Source organism: Grammomys surdaster, unplaced genomic scaffold, assembly GCF_004785775.1.
Source record: "Grammomys surdaster isolate TR1022 unplaced genomic scaffold, NIH_TR_1.0 125951, whole genome shotgun sequence".
Lineage (NCBI taxonomy): Eukaryota > Metazoa > Chordata > Mammalia > Rodentia > Muridae > Grammomys > Grammomys surdaster.
In genome coordinates this window covers 3254567-3270472 of record NW_021620772.1, presented here as the reverse complement: position 1 = coordinate 3270472, position 15906 = coordinate 3254567, and the positions used below count along the sequence as shown (strand labels likewise).

General features: G+C 43.3%; 1 protein-coding gene across 1 annotated transcript in view; it reads left to right on the top strand.

Annotated features, from left to right (window-relative positions):
- Window positions 1-15906, top strand: part of Ttc39b (tetratricopeptide repeat domain 39B) — a 94643-nt gene that overhangs the window by 42641 nt on the left and 36096 nt on the right. Inside the window, exons 3-4 of the mRNA XM_028753621.1 lie at window positions 8300-8401; window positions 15325-15432. Coding sequence (XP_028609454.1) covers window positions 8300-8401; window positions 15325-15432 — 210 coding nt within the window. The remainder of the gene's footprint in view (window positions 1-8299; window positions 8402-15324; window positions 15433-15906) is intronic.

The following is a 15906-nucleotide window of genomic DNA, read 5'->3' as shown; positions in this document are numbered from 1 at the left end:
AGTGAAGTGAAACTCTGCTGCTGTATCTAGCTCTTCTCTCCAGGGAGAAGCTGGAAGTGGTTGGCCCTGTCCTGAGTAGGAACTACCATCCTGCCTTCCTACTGGCTTCTAGCCCGGCTGTGGGGCTGTGGGGCTGTGGGGCTGTGGGGCTGTGGGGCTGTGGGGCTGTGGGGGTTGTGGGGGTTGTGGGGCTGTGGGGCTGTGGGGGTTGTGGAGGCCTGGAGGGGGTGGCTGTGGTAGTTGTTGATACCTGTGGGGGCTTGTGAGTGGACACGGCCTTAATCCAGGGGTTTAGAGTTTTCTCTTGATATTGGTTGACTCATAAGAACCCTGGATGCTGAAGCTAGCCTGAAAAAAAGCCTTATTTTGTAGTAATTCCAGACATAGAGAGAATGTATAGTAATCAAATAAAGAGCTAATGAATATGCTTAATCTAGTTTCAGTATTTTTTATTTCTTCTATAAACTGGATTGGTGGCACATATCTCTCATCATCTCAGGCTTTGGGAGATTGAGGCAGGAGGATTGCAAGCTTAAAGCTAATCTAGGCTATATGAGACTGTCTCAAAAAGAGTGGTGGTGGTGTTATATATTCTTTCTGAGTCATTTTCGAGTAGGATGCTCTAGAAGGGTGATGGGAATCTTCCCAGTGAGCAAGGCTTTCTATGTGCTTCTATTTTCTCAGCTTTCTGCCTGTGCTTCTTGTTCTGAAGCTAAAAACTTTATGTCCTTGAGAACCAGCCCTGAGTGCCTTCCCTCCCTAGCAGTTGGCTTTCAATTGAATTTCCCACAGTTGGTCTTAATGGTGAGTGTGTCTAGGTTGACCAGGGTGGCCAGTCTGCTCAGGGGAGGGTGGTGCCACTCTTCAGTTGTCCCCTGGTTCTTTTATCCAGTCAGTGTAATGCTAAATGAAGTTTTCCACTTCTAAGCCCAGGGATAGATGCTGAGACGTTGGCTTTCTTCAAGATGTTTGCTGTCCCAGAAAGAGAACATTATTTAGGACTCGGCTCACTTTGCTCCTCCAAGATGCTCCCTGTGTCTCTATGAATGACTTAAGTGGTGTCAGCGTTCTGCCACATTCATCAAGTCACTTTACTACCATGTTGCTAAGCCACATCTCTCCTAAAAATTAGTTTATTGCTATCATGTATGTGTGTGGGATGTGTGTGAGTGAAGGTGTACACATGCCACAGTGTGTGTGGTGTGTGGTGTGTGGTGTGTGGTGTGTGGTGTGTGGTGTGTGGTGTGTGTGTGTGTGTAGGGGGGTTGAGTGTCAGAGCACTTTTGGGAGTGAGAACTCACTCTCCTTTCACTTTTATGTGGCCTCTGGGGATCAAATTCAGGTTTGCAGGCTTGTGTGGCGAGCATTCTGGCCTACTGAGCCGTCTCTATGGATGCCAACTCATAGTTTCCTTATGGGGCATTTATATTCGGATTTTGCTTTGTTTGTATGTTTTCAGACAGCATCTTTCTATAGACCCTGGGCTAGCCTCAGATTCAAACTGTGCGGACCTTTGCATAGTCTCAGTATATGAGGTTTTCTGGTTTCCAAACACAGGAAAGTAAAATTGATAGTACACCATCACTTATTGTCCCTCCAGGGCTAGTTCTGTCAGTAAAGAGTAGGTCTTTGGTTGAGCTGGGTCCCCTGGGAAGAACTGTGATCCCCACTGCTTGGGAGGCTGAGGCTGAGAGAAGACTGAGGATTCAAGGCCTGCCTGGGCAATTTAGTGAAACCTGTCTTGGAATAAAAGTGAAAAGAAGGCAGAGACATAGCTCAGTGGGAGAGTGCTCAGCTCAGCCCAGTCCCCAGCACGAGTGAACGGGAGTAAAGCATAGTTCGTTTTCAGCAAAGACAGACAGCAGTAAAAAACCAGGTTGAAATTTCATAAATTTGAAAACAGTTGAGATATCTAAAAGTGAACTATTTTAGTTTAATTGTTAAAATAGTAACGGAGCATGTTATAGGTTATAAAAAGGCTGAGTTAGAAAATACCACAAAGGTTTAAGAACTTTGCCACATTAGTGGGAAATTGAAAATTTTCTGAACGGCCTAAAATGATGTGGGAAAACATTAGGCAGAGAAACATTGTGGCTCCCTCACCTGGGGAGGGCTACAGGCGATACACGGGCGTTCTTGCCTGTTTCTAGCTCCAGTTTGAGATCTGTGTGGTATGTATGGGATGTTCAGTTTCCTTAAACCAGTACTTGAATGTTTCTACTGATTTCAGCCTAAGTATTCCTTCACTTGATTATGTAAACGATGCAGGATCATGTCTGAAAATTTGGAAAAGATGGGGACAGGAACAAAGAATGGGGACCTGCCTGCCATGTCCTAGAGATGAGAGTGAGGAGTTTGGTTTTGGTTTAGGAGGTTTGGTCGTAAGTCTAGAGGAAGGGTATCTTGGATCACTCACTGCTCTCATACCTAATATTTTCTTATTTCAGGATCAAACAAGTATGTTCTTATCACCCATGGCTTTGTCAGTTTTATTTTCTTGTAGGGAGTCAGGGTGAGAAGGAGGGGGAAGCTACAGTGGTATTCTCCTGACCCTGGTAGCCATGGTGATAATAGGCATGTGAGCTGTGGTGGAGGCTGAAGGTAAAGCGCTGTTGATTGACATGTTGGCTGTCTCTGTTCCCTTTCCTTCCACTCTCCTCCACCGGGCATCATTTCTGATTTAAAGGAAAAGGTTTATTTTTATTTGCATATATTTTCTGTGTCTGTGGTGTAAGCATAGCTGTAGACTGTAATTTTCGCATAAGACTTTATCTGTTCCCATTCTATTCCTCATATAATTGACTCAAAGACCTATTACATTTATCAACAAGCTGCAAGCCTAGGCTGGGCAGGTCCTGAGCTAGTCTGACCCTCTAAGGCTGTTAATATCAGACAAATGCCCTGTTCTTGCCCATCTGGTCTTGCCCTGCCTCACTCTGGCCCACGTGTGTCCTCATGTCTGCCCTCATGGCAGCCGCATGGAGAACCCTCCTGGTCTCTCCACGTGGTCTCTCCACCTCTTCTCCCTGGGACCTCTGGCTGCAATTGGAAGTCCAGCCTTCCTCTTTCCTCTGCTCAGCTAATTGGCCGATCAACTCTTTATTGACCAATCAGAAGAGTGTTTACAAAACACTGAGACAGGTGATGCTTCCTAAAAATAACAGTAGCAAAGACTGGCCTGTACTCAACTCTCTGACTGTATACAAGTTGGCATTTGAATAATACAAGGATAATCTTTACACAGTACACAAAAACATTATTCCGACACACATGAGTGCTAGCAAGGACCAATAGAGGATGTCAGATTCCCTGGAGCTGGAATTACAGGCAATTGTGAATCGCCCTCTGGATTCTGAGAATGTAACTTGGGTTCCTGGAAAAGCAGCAAGTGCTTTTAACAGCTGAGTTGTCACTCCAGCTCCTCGTTTTGATTAAAAACATTTTATTTATTTGTGTGCATGTCCATCACGCCTGCTATAGCGTGTGTGGGAGTCTGAGGACGACCTTTGGAAGTCAGTTTTCTCTTTTCACTGGGTAAGTTCTGGGGATCCAATTCAGGTTATCAGGCCTGGTGGCAAGTGCCTTTACCCACTGAGCCCTCTTTGATACTTTTTTGAGAGTCTCATGTAGCTCAGGCTACCATTAATTCACTATGTAGCAGTGGCTGTCCTAACTCCTGATCTTCCTACATCTGTCTCCCAAGCACCAGGATTGCAGGTGTGTGCTACCATACCTGGCTTGTCTTCCTCTCTCTTATCCTCCTTGTCGGAACCTCTCTCTTTCATTGATCACTTGGCTACCAGAAGAACTCGTCTATTGGGCTGTCATATTTTATCTGTTAGTGTTTAAAATCATATACCCACTTTGGAAAACAATTGGTGGCAATTCTTCAGTGTCAAATGTGGAATTATCATATGACCTAGTCTATTATAGTCACATAAAGTTTATATATGAACATTCATAACAGCAGTCTCCATGATGTACAAAAGTAAAATGTTCCATATGTTGTGAACAAATGAAATGATAACCAAATTGAGTATATCTCTCCAATGGCATGTTCTGCATATTCGATATGGTAGAGTGTTGTTCCCTGTTCCATACAGCAGGAATGAATCTTGGAGACATGGGAAGTGGAAAAAGCCCACCACACAAAACATCTATAGATGCAAAAAGATTCGAGTTTCTTAGACATAGAGGCCATGAGGCTCGTGGAGAATGATGGTGACTGGGTGGCTACCTTCGTATGATGGATGTTGTAAGTTAGATTGTGGTGATAGTTGGATACTTTCAGAAATTATATCTCAAAAGTCTGTTTAAAACATTTTTTAAAAAATAAAGTGTCGGGGGCCGGGCGGTGGTGGCGCACGCCTTTAATCCCAGCACTTGGGAGGCAGAGGCAGGTGGATTTCTGAGTTCGAGGCCAGCCTGGTCTACAGAGTGAGTTCCAGGACAGCCAGGGCTACACAGAGAAACCCTGCCTCAAAAAACCAAAAAAAAAAAAAAAAAAAAAAAAAAAAAATAAAGTGTCCAAAACAATGCAATACAAAAGCATATTTTCCTTATTTATTAAAACCCATAGTTGAAAGAATGTATGGCCTTTAAGTCACTGTCAATCAAATGAGTGTTTTTTTATTTTTTCACTATTTGAAAACATACTTTCTAAGTTGAGCATAGTAGTGTTTAAGATAAAAAGAAGTGTTCTGGTAAATTTTAAAAGTTGTGCTACTTGTGGTTGTACAGATTTTAAAATTATGGAACAACATAAAGTGTGTTGTTCTTTTAAATACATGAGTATCAGCACAGTGTTTATATACTGCTAACCTATATTGAAGGAAGTAAGCAAAGCCTTGAATAAGTCACTGTATAGTCAGCTTTATATTACTTCAACACAACACCCAAGGTAGCCAATTCATATAGTGAAAAGTGTGTGTGTGTGTGTGTGTGTGTGTGTGTGTGTGTGTGTGTGTGGGGTAGCAGCTGGACAGTGTATCATAATGGTAGCTTGTGTAGGAACATAGTCACATCCTGCACAGGGATAGAGGAAGGGCACACCAGGCTTGTTCCTTTTGTAACATTGTTCACAGAAACTCATAGGCTGTAGTTGAACCACCTGACCACCTCGCAGTGATCTATGACTGTCCCGCAGGATCTACCTTCTAAGGGCCCACCATCTCCTACTTGGGACCAGGACTTTGGAGAGGGCCAAGCAGACTGGAACATAGATGTAAAAATGTAATATTATGAAGAACGTTTTTTCAGATTTCAGTAATAATATAATGAAACCTGAATAAAGAAGGTCCAGCAAGACTTTTTGTGTAACTTTATAATTATGGCTGTCAAAATCGCATAAGGGAGAATGACAATATAATAAAAAGATCCCTAAGTACCAGTTAAGGAAGCAGAGGACTCGATTCTGTTTGTCTCCACTTACCAGACAGCTGAGGAAATGGTAAGTGTGGGACATGCAGGTGGGATGGATATGTGCAATGAAAGTGTGTCCGGAACCAGGTGGAATGCGTGAGAACTTGCTCTCTGTTAGGAGTTGCAGCATGGTGCAGGATCGCCCACAAATAACTGCAGCGTCCATGGACGCGGCAGGCTCAGTGCTCAACGGGAAGATCATCCAGGTGGTAAAATGCCTCCCATAGCACTTGGGAAACTGAAGACAAAGTGTTGATAAGATTTATTAAACACAAACGGCTTTATTTGTTTTATCACCAGCCCAGTGATAAAACCATAGCATGTTCAGACATTTGTGTATCTATTGTGTAGCTGCAAGCTAGCGTCAAGGTTTTAAAAAGATGTATTTATTTAGGCGCATGAGTGTTTTGTCTGCATGTACCTGTATGCATCATGTGTGTGCCCCATGTGAGCCTGGTGTTCACAAGGGTCAAAAGAGGGCGTTGGGTCCTCTGGGGACTGGAGCTATGAGTGGCCGTGAGCTTGAACTGGGTCTTCTCTAAGAGCAGCAGGTTAACTGCTGAGTCATCTCTCCTGCTCCAGTGTCACATTTTCTAGAATATAATCTTAATAGTAAGTGACCAGCCAAGCAAAGGCAGGCAGATCTCTGGAGGATGAGTTCCTGCATGCCTGCCAGTGCTTTAGGATCTTGAGAAGACTTCAGTCTGCCTGTTTCTGAGCTAACAAATGGCTGGAGGGTGAGTTATTGATTGCCTGTCTTTGGAGGAACAGAGGAATTGGGGGAGGGGTGAGAGTTAAATGTAGCTCACACTGTACTCCAAACCACATTCTAGAAAGAATGTATGTGAGCTGTGCTAGTTTTTTCTCCTTTGTACATTTGAAACATTTCTAGCATTGGGAAAAAATAGGGAGAAGATAGGTTCTTGATGCTTGTGTGATGAAGTGCCACTCTGAGAATGGTGAGTAGGAGGCAGGATTCTGCACTGTCAGCACCCACAGCCCAGTTTCTTTCCTGAGTCTCCGGAGGCCCCTCCTGATACATTGTTGTCATCCTTCTGAGAAGGCAATATATCCTGATTACTCTGCCGAGTAACTTTTCTACAGAGCAGTAGAAGAAACCACAGAGGGGAAGCTGGAGGAGAGATGTTAAGGAGCAGTAGGTAGAGCTGTGCCTGCTGGCCCTAAGAATGAAGTTGTGACTCCTGCCACAAAAGTGATGTGGCCTTGGTGGCATGCTATAACTGACTAGATCCCCAAAGTAGCCTTGCAGAAGGGGAGATGGGCAGACACACATACCTTACTATTGATGTTTGTAATTGAGATGTGTTACAGAATCCACATTCTGAACCAGAGAAACAACTGATCCTGAGCAAATACTGTCGATTAAAAGTGCATGTTGTAGTATGATAGGCCTGTTGTGATATTAATGTAAAATTTAAAGCATAGACTTTCCGGGACTTTTGTGTGTGTATAAAAGCATAAAGGGTGAGCAGATGTCATTTAAGTGTTTGTAACCAGACCCAGGTCTGACTGCTCATCTAAGCCAACACTTAGGAAATAAGAGGCTGGTGGGAAGGAAATAAGTTTTATTGAAGAGCAGGTATTCAGGGCCTGGCATGGGAGCATACACCTGCAACGCTGGCACAAGGTTTATATTCAATGTCAGTCTGTCTTTACAAACAAACTTTTGTCTTTACAAACAAACAAACAAACCGGCAAACAAACAGTGGGGCTGCAGAGATAGTTTGCTGGTTAAGAGCCCTGGCTGCCCTTTCAGAGAGACCTGAGTTGGATTCCCAACACCTGCACAGCAGCTTGTAAACATCTGTAACTCTAGACTCAAGGGATAGGACACCCTCTTCTGGCTTTCTGGATCACCAGGTTCTCACACGTGGTACACATGCAGACAAAAGACCCATACACATTAAAACTGCAACAAACACAGCATCCTAAGAAGATGGGTAGCTGTTGCCTTAGAGCTCCATCTTATAAATATAATAAATATTTTAATAATGTTCTAAGAAAATATCCATAGCTTTTCTTGGGGAAAAAAGTTCTGAGCCATGTTTGGTGGCTTATGTCTGTAATCTGAACACTTGGGAGGCTGAAGCAAGAAGATTGTTATGAGTTTGAAGCCATCCCCCTCCCGCCCCTCTCAGCTATGGAGACAGACCCTAACTAAAAACAAACCAAAACAAAAATCTGGAAGACTATACATATAAATGATCTGGGCCACGCAGTGACACACTCATGATCCCAGCTTCTGGTACACAGAGTCAGGAGGACCTGGAAATTTGAGACTACCCTGATCTACATAGTGAGTTCTAGGCTAGCCAGTACTATATGTAGCCAGACCCTTCCTGTCCCTGCCCCCTTCCTCAAGGGAAACAAAAAAGAAAAAAAAAGTTAAAGAAAAAGGATGCAAAAGATGAAGGCAGTGAGTCAGCAGTTTTTAACCTGTAGGTCATGACCCCTTTGAATGCAATCAGATATATTTCAGATATTTACATTATAATTCATAACAGTAGCAAAATTACAGTTACAAAGTAGCGACTAAATAATTTTATGGTTGGGGGGTATCACCACAACATGAGGAACTGTATTAAAGGGTTGCAGCATTAGGAAGGTTGAGGAATATTTTTGTAGATGATTTAAATATATTTTATGTATGTTAGAATATAAGGAAAGTTACTGAATCTCCCAGTGGTTTTATTTCTGAGATGATTAACACAAAATAGAATTGCGTTATTTGCTTTTCAGATTGAAGCGGATGTGAGCCATATAAAATGATTGGTGGGTGTGTGTTGTACTCTCATGTTTGTGCAGCCCTTTCTCACAGAACAAAGAACTACAATCTCTCACCGGTTTCAATCCACAGATCTCCATCAGACATGGCAACGAGCGGCTTTCACTTTGTACCGTGTGAGACCAAACGGACCTCTAGACAGCTTGGAGCATCTGCTATGGGAAGACCAGAAGGGTATGTGGGGACTGTTGGGACTCAGGAGACTAGAACACCAGTGAGGTGGGAGTGGGCCTACGCAGCTGTGGAGTCCATTTGGCAAGTTAGGGAAGAAGATGGATTTGAAGGGTATAGTAAGGGCAAAACTAAATTCAATTCTGGGAACACAGGTTCTTGATTCTCAACAGTGTTATTTTGTGTACGTGCATGTGTGTGAGAATGAGCACTACAGCACATGTGTGTAGGGCAGAGGACAACATGCAGGAGTCAGTTCCTCTGTGTGGGTTCCAGGAATTCAACTCTGATCCTCAGGCTTGGCAGCAGGCACCTTTTACTGGCTTATCGTTAAACTTTGGTCTTATTTGTTTTGTTGTTTGTATGTGGAATTAGCTATGTAGCTGAAGATGACCTAGAATTCCTGATTCTTTTGCACAAAATTCTGAAATTACAGTTACCACACCTGACCCATAAGAGATTTTAAAACCTAACATTGTGTTACTATTATTTTTCTTCCTTATATTTTTCTCACGTCTTTGCTTGAAAATACATTTTAAGAAACATCCACTGTACAAACTCAGTAGCTGCAGAAAGCACAAAGAATGTAATTGCAGAGCCTTGCCTTCTTCTTAGACTTACTAAGCTATTTCAGTTGGGATCACGTTACATTGTTCTGTAGTCTGCTTTTTAAACTTACATTATATTTTCCATTCCTAATAGGTATGGGTGACAATTACAATATTATTTAATTGCCAATTATTGCCCTTTCAATTTGTTCTAGAATTAGCAGATTTCTGATGGTCTAAGTTGGGTTTTTTGTCTTTTTTAAACTATGTGTATGTATGTGAATGCATGTGCTCACACGTGCATATATTTATATGCATGTATGTGTATGTTTGTGTGCATGAGTGTGGGTGCTGGTGTGCCCTGGCATGTGTGTGAAGGTCAGAGGACACATGGACACACTCAGGGGTCAGTTCTTAGCCCTCACTCTATTTGAAGCAGGATGTCTTTTGCTAACTGTTTTCTCCAGGCTGGCTGGCTACAAACTTCTGTTTCCACTTCCTCTATCACCATAGCAATGCTGGCATTATGAGTTGCAGCATCTGGCTTTACGTGGGTTCTAGGATATGAACTCATGCCTACTGCTTTATCCATTGAGCCATTTCCTTAGCCTTAAGTTGGTCTTGTATGAGTTACAGGCATTTTGTTAAAGTTGTGTTAATACCCATGAGAAAATACTTTGTATTCTTACGGGATTGTATAGCTTTGAAGTTTATATATCAGGTCTTCATGTTAGATTTCACATTTGGAATTAGCTATTTACAAGTGGGTCCATTATACTCATGAATTTGGCAAATTGTCAATATGGAAGGGGTTGAGGGATGGAGATGAAGTTGGAAATAACTTGTAAGAATCTTGAAATTTTGTTTTTCACATTGCTTTTTAAAATTCCAAATGTCCCCGCTCATGGAATTTTTGTGTTTTTTTTTTTTCTAGAAAGAAATATTCCCTTCTTATAGTTATCCTTTAATTCTCTTGTTTCCTAGGTAACTAATGCATCAGCATTTATAAAGCTGTGTTTAAGAGCTGTAGTACAATAAAAATAACTGAAAGTAATAATAAGTAAGGTCACAGCTTGACTGAGGTTGTGGCCTGAGAATCTTAACTTGAAGCCCAGGACCACAAATGCTGTTCCTGGGAGACAGCATGAGATAAGAAGGGAGAGGATGGAGGGAGAGAGGATGGGCAGAGGGACCTCAGGAAGGAAGGGTCACTGAGAGAGTGCTCTAGCAAAAGCCACAGACATGGGGGCTGAGAGTGAAACAGCCGTAGACAAGGTAGACAAGGATTTCGGGGTGAGTGAATTCTGGAATATGGTCTACATGGCAGATGTTCTGAAGTGACGACGTGCGTGGGTGCCTGCTGGAAGGTATTCTTCATATTTCATGGTCAGCTCTTGAAGAGGATGGAGGACGTTGGGGCTGGACTCAGGATTTGGTGATGGATGTCACCTCCTAGTTCTTGGGTAGAACGGGAAGGTGTGCTAATCATGATCAGCTTTTGTTACTATAGAAACCACCTGAAGCAGTCAACTTAGAAAGGTTTCTTTTGTCTCACACACAACAAGTTCAGTGTTTCTAGTTGGGCCAGCCCCACTGCTTTTGGCTCTGTCACAAGGGGCATGCTGGGGGGTGAATGTGGAGAGCATGGCAGGGCAACACTGCACTACGTCATGGTCAGGGAAGGAATAGGAAGAGGAAGCCAGGGGCACCACAGTTCCCTTTAAGGATGTCTGTCCATCACCTAAAGATCTTCCACTTGGGCCCCACCTCTTAGAAAGTTTACCATCCCCAGATAATACACCTTTGGAGACTAACACTTTTAACATATCAGTCTTTGGGGACATTCCAGATGCAAACTAGCAGAGAAGCCATGGTAGGATACAGAGAGAGGCTGAGGGTATGTTATTTCCTTTTTTAGTTTGCTTAAGTTAAAATGAGTGAGATTTGTGCATCTGTCTGAGTCAGGAAGAGGAAAGGTTAGAGATGTACATCCAGGAAGATGTGGAGGTAGAACGTGGGAAATGCTGTAAAGATGTGTTTATTACAGTATTAACACTTGCAGATTTTGTAACCTTAGCGATGTGCCCACCCTGTTTCATCAGAAGGTATTCTCCTGTTGTCAGTGAAGCAACAGCCTTTTGGAAGTCAGAGTGTGGCTGGCATTAGTTAGATGGTCCAGGAAATAATCAGCTTACACCTGCTTGCTCTTCTTTGGACTACCCCTCCCCTCACATACCTGTCTGCAGCTCCAAACAGAGAGGCAGGCAGTTGGGAGTTTGGGTCCCCATTTAACAAACTGGAAGCAGTAGATGTCATGTGAATTGATGGAGATGCTGCAGCCAGGCATTGGTTGGATGGCAAGCATGGCGTTCTGCCCTCATCCAAGCAGCATACCTTTAGTGAGTCTGTCTGCCCTGGTGATTGGTCCTCTTGTTTGTTTAGTCTCAGATCATTGTGATGGTTTCTTCTGATTCTCCTTCATCCTGGAAATAAGAGGGGAGAAGTCTTCCCATAGAAGAATCTGGATACCTAGAGAAGAACTAGCTAAGATACTTTGTGGCTCTGAAACTGATTTTGTATTTATTACCATATACTGTATCGATTAAAAACTTGTGTTTTTAAAGGACGTGAGTGACAAAGTTACAGATTTCAGCAGAGCTTATCACCTCCAGTTTCTTGATAGACTAGTTGCTGAAGTAGTTGTGTTAAGCACTTTGGAAAAATGAAGGAAGACTCTTTGTTGCCCACACTTTCCCATCAGATCAGCCTCTTACCGTATCCCGTAATTAGAGAGGAAACATGCTGTTAGGTCTCCACACAGGCATTTTTTATGGAAGTGGGCTGTTGGAAAGGTTGCTCATTTTCAAATCTCAAGGATAAAGTATATCATTGTCCTCAAGGATAAAGTGTATCATTATCGCTTTGATGTGTATTGTATTTAGGGAAATGTATCCTCCTTCATGAAAGCAAGAGTCTGAGCTCTCAGACTAAAGAAATAGAGAAAAACCTTTTATAAATGTCTACTCTTGTAGCATGGATTCTGTTTCCACCCCATGTAGGTACCAAGCAGGCTCGTGTCAGTTATTAATGAAGGCTGCTTTGGAGGAAATTCCAGCACCATGAAGGAAATTATAGCTACGAAGGAGGTAAAATTCCAGAGACTGTTTAGTAGGATGAGGCTCCCAAATGGCTAGGTCATTGATTGTGGCAATTTGTGAGTGGAGGCTAGAGGACTGCTTTGTAAGGAATTCAGGGTAGAGGAGGGAGCCCTGCTTGTCAAGAACATAGGTTCAGCTTTGCAGAGTGTAAAAGTTCTGGGGATTGCACAGTAGTGTGGCTCTACTGGGTATCCTGGACTGTGTTCTTTATAATATTTAATTACAGTTTTATTTTATTATGTATCATATTGTTATTTTTTAAAAAGAATGAAGGATAGATTGATCAAACCATTGAGCCTAACCTAGCTCCCCCTCTCCTGTGTAATTGATTAGTAGATAGCATGCTTGTGGAGGGAGGGGTTGCACGTGTGTTGCTCACAGGACATCCTCAGCTATCTGTCCCCAGGAACCTTCCACCTTCATGTGTGGAGGACCTCTCACTGGCTGGAACTTCCCTGCAGGCCAGGCTAGTTGGCCTGCGAGCATCAGGAACTTGCGTCTTTCCACCTTTTTCGTCATCATTGCTAGGATCACAGGTGTGCTTCACTGCATCCTGCTTTTACATGGTTTCTGGGGATCCAGACTCAGGTCCTCAAGTTGGCAGGGCACATGCTTTACTGACTGACCTATCTCTACAGCCTTTGTCATTTTGGATAAGAGGTCTCACCATGTTGTCTAGGCTGGCCTTGAACTCTCAGCAGTCCTCCTGCCTCAGCTTTCTAATTTCTGTGATTATAAGTGTGTGCTGCCGCAGCTGGCTTCTTTGTATTAGAAGGTGATGTATACAACCTTAACCCTTTGTATTAGAGAGTAAAGCATTTACCAGCACAGTTTCCCATATCCTCTGGGAAAGACCCTTTCTAGTTTAAGAGAGAAAGCAGTCTGAGCTCTGGAAGTGAAGGCAGGCCTTTGGTCTGCGCCTCCCTTTCCTGCCCATTTCCCTCCTCCCTGTTGTTCCTTGCTTCTTCCTAACTCATTTAGCATTTGCCCAAGGCACTGAATTTCCCACTTATCAGTATCTCCCATCTTCACTAGTTGGCTAACCAGGGGAGTTCCCAGTATTTGCCAAGGAGCTGTTTCAAAATGAGTTATTTCTTCCAGAGGCAAATTAGGCACTGCAAAAATAGCACCACACTAATGAGATATTAAAGAGCAGCTCACTGCACTCATACTTAAACGAGGATGGGCAGAAATGGCTGTAAAGCAGAACTAATTTACAGGAACTCAAGACTAGAGTAAGTTGCCCACTTCTGCTTCTGCTTCTGCTGCTGCTGCTTCTCCTTCTCCTTCGTCTTCTCCTTGTCTTCCTCTTCCTCTTCCTCCTCCAGGTCTTTCTATATAGCCCCAGCTGTCCTGGAACTCAGTGTGAGGCCAGATTGGCTGGAAGCTCACATACATACTTGCCTCGGCTTCCCTAGTGATTGGACTACAAGCTATTCACCACCACACCTTTTAGTTCTGAAAGATGATAATTTTTACCTCATTCCTTTTAGTGTATTATTCAATCAGATTTTTATCCTTTTTTTTATATTTACACTTTTGTCTTTTCTGGCTTTTGCAGCAATAGCTGATACCTATTGAGCAAATATTACTATATCTTCCTGCTTAGATTTTGACTAATTTATGTATGAGGGGATTATTAAAACAGTGTTTTGCTCTGCAGATGACAGTAGGGGGGTGGTGGTGCAGAACTGCATAGAGAGAAACCTGGAGCACACAGTGTCAAGGAAGGGAAAGAAGGTTTTGTTTTGTTTTGTTTTGTTTTGTTTTGTTTTGTGTTTTAAGACAGTGTAGCCCTGGCTGGCCTGGTGCTTACTATGTAGACCAGTCTGGTTTCAAACTCAGAGAGATCTGCCTGCCTCTGCCTTTCGAGTGCTGGGACTAAAGGTGTGCTCTACCACATCTGCTGGGGGACAGGACTTCTGAGACAATGCACTTGCCTTTGTTCTTACAATAGAATCCACCCCCTCTGACACTATAGTTTCTGACTTTGGCCTAGTTTCTGTCATTTCTCTCATTGTCTTGCTTGCTGCATGTGCAGCATAGAATTCCTCCTCCCCCTAGCCTAGATATTCCCATGAGTCATCCCACTGTATAACAGTTAGGGAGCACCTTTCCATCACAATTATCAGATCATCTCCGTGTGTGACCTTTTCTCTCCCAATCCCTCATGTAGTTAGTGCCTTCTATAGGCACTTGTTTGTTGGTCAGTTCTTCTCAAAACAGCTCCAGGAAATAGGTCACTATGCTCTCATTTTACACATAAGGAAGTTGAGGTCCAGCAATGTTATACACAGAGTTGGTGTTGTTAGAAAACGATGCCTTAGAATGTAAGAGTGGTAGTATGTTCCTGTAATCTTAGTACTTAGGAAGCCAAGGCAGGTGGATTACCATCAGTTCTAGGCTGGTCTGGGTTACTTAGTGAGTTTTAGGCCAGGATTACAGTTAAAAAGAATGAAAAGAAGGAAGGTAAAAGAAAATGGGAGAAGGTCTAAGAGACATGGGTTCTGAAGCACCAGCTTTGGTGGTCAGCGTGTATTTTGGTGGTCAGCACCATATTTTGGGGTGCCATTTTCTTTTTCTGGTTCCTTTTGAAAGAACAGGGAGAAACTTCTTTGAAGTGTCCTGTCTGATAAGAGAGATTATTCCAGAAGGAATACAGTACTATGTGACCCCCCTCCATATCCTCCCCACTTAGGAACATGAACCAGAAGACAAAAGACTAGAGTGGACACTAACTACCTTGACTGTCCAGGAGGATTTGTCGGGAAATGCCGTCCAGAGTTTCGTGTCTATGATTATAGCACTCGGAGGCTAGGGCAGGAGAACTGGGCCTTTACACCAGGACAGCCTGGGCTGTGGTGTGAGACCCCATCTCAAACAGCACACCCAAAATAAACAAAATCACTGGTTGTCTCTATGGCTCCATTTCCCTCTCTCCTTTGCATAGGTTTATCTGCATTTCAATCTTAATGAGGGTAATCCGGACCCACTGTCCAGCCTTGCCATGCCTGTGTGTGCACATGCATGCCTTTTCCCCACCCACCTGCTTCTTATCGGCTCAGAGCATTGGCCTTACAGAGAATGAGGGAAGCTTCTTTACCCCAGCATTGAGAAGCAGCAAAGGGGGAATTTCAACTGGTTTCTATCCCTACCTCTTGGGACAAGGTGCTAATAGTAAAAGTTACAAAAGTCCTGTGTCTTTTTCTTTTTTCTTCAGTTCATCAGCCAAGGTGGATCTCAAGAGCGGCCTAGAGGAGTGTGCAGAGGCTCTGAACTTATTTCTAAGTAACAAATTCAAAGATGCCTTAGAGTTGCTTCGTCCATGGTAATTAACTGTCTCTCAGTAGATACTTTATGTGTTTCTCTGATGTTATGTTTGTATGTTACTGTGTCTGCCTCCGTATGTATAAGCTAGTTTGAGTGAGACCCCCTACCATCTTTAAAGGAGTGTCTTCCTATTCAGTAGAAAATTCTGATGCTTATGCTCTAGCCTCCACACTTGCTCAGGTGTCGTCTCCATGATTTTGGAGTGTCGCTGAGCAGTGTTGCCTTTGAAGCCTGGAGGGGAATAACTAGAGAAGCCCAATCACAGTGCCAAGATCAAATCTAAGAGGATGTGATCAGGTCTCCCTACTGTTGTCATGGGAGTTACCTGCACTGGGCTTTTAGGCTTAGCAGCACCCTCGTGCACCCAGCCTGCTCACCGGCCTCAGCTGTGCCTGCGATGGACTTTGCAGAAATGATCTTGCAGCGGTCTCCAGACTCAGTTGCTAGGACAAGACTTGATGCTGAAGTTGGA